Source organism: Pempheris klunzingeri, chromosome 16 (genome assembly GCF_042242105.1).
Source record: "Pempheris klunzingeri isolate RE-2024b chromosome 16, fPemKlu1.hap1, whole genome shotgun sequence".
In the NCBI taxonomy this organism is placed as follows: Eukaryota; Metazoa; Chordata; class Actinopteri; order Acropomatiformes; family Pempheridae; genus Pempheris; species Pempheris klunzingeri.
In genome coordinates this window covers 18124494-18132801 of record NC_092027.1, presented here as the reverse complement: position 1 = coordinate 18132801, position 8308 = coordinate 18124494, and the positions used below count along the sequence as shown (strand labels likewise).

General features: G+C 39.4%; 1 protein-coding gene across 1 annotated transcript; it reads right to left on the bottom strand.

Moving 5' to 3' along the window:
* Positions 1 to 2923: 2923 nt before the first annotated feature.
* Positions 2924 to 6589, bottom strand: LOC139215861 (integumentary mucin C.1-like). Its single transcript, XM_070846895.1, has 6 exons — positions 6552 to 6589; positions 6430 to 6466; positions 4704 to 4780; positions 4112 to 4251; positions 3313 to 4001; positions 2924 to 3088 (listed from the first exon to the last, which is right to left on the bottom strand). The coding sequence occupies exons 1-6, from the start codon at positions 6587 to 6589 to the stop codon at positions 2924 to 2926; spliced, it is 1146 nt and encodes a 381-aa protein (XP_070702996.1).
* Between the last annotated feature and the right edge of the window lie 1719 nt (positions 6590 to 8308).

Below are 8308 nucleotides of genomic sequence, written 5' to 3'. Positions count from 1 at the left end.
GGTAGCAATGTTTACTACGCATATCAATACATAAATGCTAGACAGAACATATGACAAATTTGCTGTAAACTTTAAAGTTGATACTTGTGGACGGGCCACTGGTCATTAGAATCAAAAGGATCTTTTCCCGTACAGCTTGGGGAAGCTGAATTCCGTTCACCTGCTTCGTGGCTCCTATTCATCCAGAGAATCTCAGGGATTCACTGCATAGAATCCTGTCCTGTTCTTCTTGGGCGCGTCCTCCTGTTGAAAAAACATGAGGGGACTATTAGGCTATTGACTTGTTGAAGAATGAATGAGGGGGACCTTCATCAAGCAATGCCTAAATGTGTGTACGGATGTAAACAACAAATACAGAAGAATATATAGAAACAGGTCTTACTGTAGCTTTGCAGTACTTACAATAATGACAGGGGTTGAACCGGGTGCCTGTGTTACTGGGATTTGAGGTGAGTACACTGGCAGAGGGGCCTGAGGGGGTTGTTTCTTTTCAGTGTAATACGGATCTTCAGTGGTATCCATTTGGTCACTTTCTGTTTTCTTACAACACCATCGAACCAGCTGAAACAAAAGAGCATCAAAATGTAGTTTAGAGAGTTGGGCATAGGGTAAACCATCATATCAGGAAGCTACAGCCCAATTCACTGCAATGGCATGGGCTTTATAGGGGAGAGGGTTAAATGAGTGATCCTATGCCCCATCCCCAAATCCTGTATCTAGCCACACAGACCAAAATGAATAATTAGTGTATTTCGAGATGCACTGCAAAGGATCCAAGTTATGTCCTTCATGCTTGTGTTCTCCTTATTTGTGTCCTCTGTCATATTTGTAGCATTTGTATCAGAATGGGAAGGCTGGTCATGATGTATTCTATCATGTTTTGGAACATACACCTGAAATGATGCACTCCCATAGATGTACTACTGTTCTGTTAAAGGGGAATCAAAACATGGCTTCCTTTCATTCTAATATGCAAATAAATACATTTCTATCACTTCCTATCAGTGTGCTTTCATATGTGTTTCTGGCCCCAAAGTGCAAGAATCAAATGAGGGGTGTGAAGTGTAAAATTCATCTTCATCCCATCTATATGGCCACTGTACAGCTTTTTTTTTTACAACTTTTTCAACTATCAAATATATCAAATAGACAGCCAAATTAGTAATAACATTGCATATTGATGATCTATGATTGAATTCAGTAATGTCATGCAAAGTGGACCATGTTCGTCTCATAGAAACAGTCATGATAATGACAATGACACTAACAATGACACTTTCGCTGGAAAAATCTAGATTGTTTTTAGAATCGAGGAGGAAATAATTCAAAGTGATGGACTTGACCATAGTCTGCCATATTGTTGAGCTGTCAGTGAGAAAAGAAGGAAAGAAGGAAAAGAGGAGTGAAAGAAGCTAAATCAATCATTATTAGATTATTTAGGATGGAGGGAGAGATTAATTAAAAGGGATGGTCAGAGCTTAAAGCGCTCGTATTGTTATCAGACAGGTTTTTGGCCACCACGGACTGATAAAATAAAGAGAGGAAAACAAGGATAAAATCTTGTGGTTAAATGTTGAGTGATGTAGCGGTTAGAGTTAGAGATAATACCATAGAAATACACTGGCTTGAAATTCATGTCCACGGAAAACAAATTTATAGATTCAAATTTCGTGACTATTTCATGAACTTCTGTGAGACTGGGTTGAGAATAAATTATTCTTTTTAGACATTTTGAAAAAGCACTGGTATAACTAATAAAGCATTAAAGCTGCATTAATGAAATTTTGGGTAAGATGTGGTAAGAACTCCACAGCAATCTGAAAATTCGAGCAATTTCACTGAAAATAGTTACCTGCTAGAAACAATATTGATGCGATCTATGAGAGTGAACCAATAAGATTGTGGTATCTGATATGTTATGTGCGTCTGCTATGTTATATGTATGTGTGTGTCTTCTCTGTGAATGTTTAGGTAAGAGAGTCAGAGAGGATGCATGGTATGTGTTAACATATAACGTCAGGGTGCAGCAGGATGACTTCCCAAGAGGAATGGTAACATATAAGGATGTGGTGACTTCCCAAGAGAGACAATTTCTATACATCCCTCCCTATTAGGGCAAGACCTCTTTGGGCCTGAGGGAAACCATATGGTGAGGTAAGCATTTTTAAAGGTATAAAAGATGACATTCAGAGAAGCTCGGGGAAGATGTTAATTTGGCTAGGGGATACTCTGTCTGTAAGAGACAAATAATTGGGTTACGTCTTTCCAGGCAACTATGGAGCCTGTTAGACAACTGATCTTTTTGTAATAAACCTATTTTTATGCAACAAGTCGGCGGACGTTTTCCTTCCATCATCTGCAAATCATTGTCATCACTCAAGTCACAACAAGATGAAAGACACTAAAGAGTCTCATGTGACCTTAACTCTGTGGGTGTCTGAGTGGTACCTGTAATATAACATATACTGTAGTCATTTCATTTATTGTTAATGCAGAAATATTTATTAGTATAGCTCAAATCATGGCTCTGTACCACCCACACTCCTAAATTGCTTGCTGTTAATGCTATTAGTTGTGCCTGTGTTTTGACCATTGATCATTTTCACATTCAGATTAAATCCAACAGAATTTCAGAGTCATTAAAGTAAGCAGTTACTGTAATACATCATATAGATATTAAACTGCTTGTTAACTTACCATCATGATAAAGATGATTATTAGTAGCAACAAGATGGCAGCGGCTAATACTAAAAGGGCAATACCCCATCCAGGTACGAAGTTACTGCTCCCAACGCTGCTGCTGCTGCCACCACCCGATGGCAGTATGTTGGTTGTATGTTTGCTATTTGGATTCACAGTTATAGTACTGTTCACTGTGGGGCTTTGTGTGGGATTGTCTCTTCCATCTGTTGTGTAAATGTCGCTATGGTTCCCATGATTTGTCTTGGTGGTGGAAATGGCGTTGGTTTTGCTTGAAGATGTTGTAGAAATCTGGATTGCAGTAGCAGTAGCAGTTGTAGCTACAGGTGTTGTAGTTTTTGTGGTAGTTGAAGGTGTTGTAGTTGTAAGCATTGTGGTTGTTTTGATACTTATAGGTGTTGTGGTAATTACAGATGTTGTAGATGTTATAATATTTGTAGGTGTAGTTCCTGATGTGGTAATTGCAAATGTTGTAGTTGTGGTGTTTTCAGTGGTATGTGATGTGGTAGTCACAGGTGTTGTAGTTGTAGGTGTTGTAGATGATGTAGGTGTTTTGATAATTGTACGAGTTGTAATTGTGGTATTTTCAGTTGTAGGTGTTGTGTTAGTTGCAGGTGTTGTAGATGTTGTAGGTGTTTTGATAATTTTACGAGTTGCAATTGTGGTATTTTCAGTTGTATGTGTTGTGGCATTTGCAGATGTTGTCGGTGTTTTGGTAATTGTACGAATTGTAGCTGTGGTATTTTCAGTTGTATGTGATGTGGTAGTTGCAGGTGTTGTAGTTGTAGGTGTTGTGGTAGTGACAGGTGTAGTTGTTGTAGTTGTGATAGTTGTGGGGGACATGGTTGAGGTTGTTGTAGAAGGTGTAGTTGTTGCTGTAGTTGTGATAGTTGTGGGAGACATGGTTGAGGTTGTTGTAGGAGGTGTAGTTGTTGCTGTAGTTGTGATAGTTGTGGGAGACATGGTTGAGGTTGTTGTAGGAGGTGTAGTTGTTGCTGTAGTTGTGATAGTTGTGGGAGACATGGTTGAGGTTGTTGTAGGAGGTGTAGTTGTTGCTGTAGTTGGGATAGTTGTGGGAGACATGGTTGAGGTTGTTGAAGGAGGTGTAGTTGTTGCTGTAGTTGCAAGTTTTGTGGTTGTGGTAGTTGTGATAGTTGTGGTTGTGGTAGATATAGATGTTGTGGTAGTTGTAGGTGTTGTGGTAGTTGTTGGTGTAGTAGTCGTGGGTGTTGTAGTAGTTCTGGTTGTTGTTGGGTTTGTGGTGGTAGTAGTTGGATCAGTGGTTCTTCTCACATTGTCAACTAAGGAAAAAAAGAAGTTGTGATTAGATATGTAAAACACGCTTCAGGACACAACATGTGCATCCCTAAGGAGGAACAATTGGAATCATTTTTAAAAAATCAGATCTTACGATTTGTGTAGTCCAGATTAAGTTGGAGAGTTTGGGGTTGAACTTTGTTGACATTATCAGTAAATGTAAAATAGACGACATGGTTGTTGATATGGATGGTATTGAAGACTACAATTGCATTTGCGATCACTGATCCAGAGCTGTGAAGGAAAGTATTAGTATAAGCACATTAAAGAAAAACTTTTGTAGACTACATTTGTCATTAATGCTATTCTAGACCAATTAATTTTAACTCTTTTTGTGAATAATTACATATTCTTCCATTTTTTTATTCAAATGTAGTAGTACTAATGCACTAAATACTCACATACTAAATACTGAAAAATAGCTATGTGAAAAATTATGAAATGCTGCAGCAATATTTCCTCAGAAAATCACACCTGTTGCTGCAGCTTAAACAATGATAGCATCAACTGCAGTGTACAATGTTTTCTCTGTTAATTGAAAACATCAGCCGTCTTTGTCAACCTTCTGTTATTTTCAGACAACATGGGTCCCAATGACACTTCAGTGTCCACACTGCAACAATCATCTGGCCTAACACCCAAATCCATTTCCTCCATGATTGAAAGGTCAATGATATCAATGATACCTGAAAGTTATTTCCGCCACACCTCCATAGATTGAAGCTGTTGAGCATGTGATCTCGCAACCATAGACCCCTTCAAGCTGCAAAACAAAACAGAAAAGACAAAAAAAGAAAAAGAATGCTCAGTAGGAATGTCTAATTTCTCTGAAAACCTGTTTCCTTGATTCCTTTCTTCGAGTCATAAGTGGGAGGGACAAAGGTGGAGAGAACTGATGCAAGTGAATTGGAATGTAGCCAGTGAACACATCAGTTGTGCATTGTCTGTGATGTATTGTCCTCACTGTTCTCCTCCCTGTGTTTTATTGAACATCCATCATCTCATCTAGGTGGTTAAGGTTTTCCTGAAGACACACATACTTTGATCACCTTTACAAAACAAGCACATATGCAAACTTTGTGCCAGGTGTGTGAAGATTTCAAAGCAAAAAGGTACTACCAGTGAGATTTCTTCCAGCCTGGCTGAACAAGGAGTGAACATGACATTCTTAGACTGGAACAGCAAAAATAGAAAGAAATACCTCTGTTATTGATACAGTGTACAAGTGTACATCATTTTGGCAGCAGTACTTACCCTTAGAGGGTTGCAAGGAAGGCTGAAGCCAATCACAGCTGATACAGGACAAGAGTACACACTGGACTGATCACGAGTCAATCACAGGGCTGACAGACAACCATCTATGCTCATATTCACTCCTGCTGCAATTTAAAGTCATCAGTGAACCTAATTTGCATTTTTTGCGCTTTGAAAGCACAGGGAGACAACTCCACACAGAGTTGAACTGCAACCTTGCTGTGAGGCAACAGTACAGCCCCCCTTCCTTGTCTTTTCGCCCACTTTAACGCCACTCTCACACTGACCCACTCACGCATCATTCAGTTTGCCAATCTTCCATCAGGAAGCTAATGATGTTTCACACATTCACACAATCAGTCTTCAGCTTCAGTGCTTTGCCCAAGGACACTTCAACATGCAGACTAGAGAAGCCCTCTGACTAGTGGACAACCTGCTCTACCTCTGAACCACAGCTGCCCCAATATGAGGTCATATGAGCTATCACTAATAAAGGTTAAATCTCTGAGTAACTTGATGGCAGGCCAAACTAAAACTTGTCTGTTGTTGGGTATGTGCCTGTACTACCACAAAGTATTTGTGAGTGAAGAAGCTGCACTCTGAAACACCACTGTACAATCAGAGTGGACTGAGTGTTTCTGTAGTTTCAACATCTCCAACAGAGTGAGAAGTCTTTCTAGCTGATCAATTCATGTCAGTTTAAATCATCCATGCATCCAAGCATCCATCCATCCATCCATCCATCATCCTGACCAGATGCCCGAACCACCTCAACTGGCTCCTTTCAATGTGAAGGAGCAGCGGCTCTATTCCGAGCCCCCTCCAGATGTCCGAGCTCCTCACCCTATCTCTAAGGCTCACAGACACCCTACGGAGGAAACTAATTTCAGATGCTTGTATCCGTGATCTCGTTCTTTGAGTCATTACCCAGAGCTCATGACCATAGGTGAGGGTTGGTAAAGTCCAGCTCAGCTCCCTCTTCACCACAACAGACCGCTACAGCTCCTGCATTACTGCTGATGCCGCACCAATCCATCTGTCCACCCCAGCACAATTTCACCCTCACTCGTGCACAAGACCCCGAGATACTTAAACTCCTCCACTTGACAGACAACCATTCACACCTTTGGACAATATAGAGTCAGCAAGTAACCTAACCTGCATGTCTTTGGACTGTGAGGGGAAGCCAGAGTATCTGGAGAAAACCCACACAATTACAGGGAGAACATGTCAACACAGAAAAGATCCTGGTTCAAACCTGCTGACCAGCAGATTCAAACCTAGAACCTTTTTGCTTTGAAGCAACAGTGGTAACCATCGCACCTACATGCTGCCCTAGTTTAGTAAGTCATATTCTCTTTTTTATTCTCTTTCTCGTTTTTATTGAAATCATATCAATCACTTAAACTCATAAACTTGACTGGACCTTCAGTACCTTACCTTCAGTATTTGGATCAAGTAGCTTGTAAAAAAACAAGGCGTGTCATTTAGTAGCTACAGCTGTTATTTCAATGTGTCAGATCTACCTTTGGGTAAATGTAAGCATAGTGTTGGAATCAGTATCAGCAGCTTCCCAATATTGAATATATGCAATGTCTATATTGGCAATACATATTCACCTCACAACATGTAGGACACTAGTTTTTTGATGACTTATTTGTGGTTAAGAGTGGTATATTTTTGTTACTTGTTTGTGCCATTTTTCTTTTATATATATATAAAATGAGTATACCTATATTGTAAATCCTGTGTTTTTAAGATAAAGATTTTTTACAGTTATTATGTTGTTGGTTTTTTATTTCATTGTGCTGTAAATCCTGTTGAGATGCAGGTGAACTTGAATTTATGTCTGTGTAGGGGGGGGTATTTCTGACGTATCAAGGCCCAGGAACCCATTGTCTCATAATTGCCTATGCTCATGACCTAAACTTGACAAATTTCAAGGCAAAATGAGTTTATGCTCTTGGTTCCCTCATTACCATACCAATAATACTCACTTCACAAAAAATAGTCTCTGATTTTGACGGCACCTAATAGATTTGCCAGATCCCAAATTTCCTTGCTTGCATGTTGATATTTTGAAAGTTAAAATAGTTCACAATTACTTTTCAAAAAGCAATGTCTTCATAATCTCAATGGAGGTAAAAAATCTTATGTATCATGTTATGTATGCCAAAACATATTTTTTACCCCCCACTACCTGGGATGAAATTTTGGTAGTAGTGGAGAAATACCAAATGCAATAGATATTCATTTCAACCCACCTTTTTTAAAATTTTATTTTGGAAAGAAAACACTAATACATTGTTCTCATTGGTAACTACAGCCCACTTCATCTTACCAAATCAGCGACTTCTTTGTACATTTGCCGATATTCCTCAGTTCCTGGGCTGAGCAGTGCAGTGGTGAAGTTTCTGTTGGTGATCTCCATTGGCAGACAGAAGGCCTGCTGTTTAGTTGAACTGAGTTGCTCGACAAAGTGATGCGACTGAACAGTCAGAAGCCCTGCAGATTTCAGTGTGACATATTATCTATTAACTTGAAAGACAAACATGTACCAGAATATCACTCCATTTCAATCTGAACAATTTAGTTCAAAGCCCTGGATGTGGCCATAGCAATGCACCTTCAAAACTGTTCGATTGGACATTAGTGCAGCAAAAATGAGGAAAGGGGCGTAGGGTTTCTTTCATCGTCAAAAAAACACTAAATATTGCTTTGTGAAAAAAGTAAGGACTTCTGCAGCATTACTCCACATTCACCACCTGTGACCCAAATTTTAGTTTCCATCATTCCAATTCCCTCAGGCAGAGTTGTCAGATTTTCTTGAATTTGATTGTTACATATGCTATTTAACAGCATGGAGAGACTGTATTGACTATTAAATAATGCATGTCAAAATATTTTAAAGTACATCAAGCAAATATCAAAATCAGTCTCAGAAATCTCACAAAGGGTCAACCAGAGGTTGACAAGGAAATTTCAGGGAATCAGTGTATGGTATATGGAACAGCAGAATAGTCCTTTAGCAGGACAT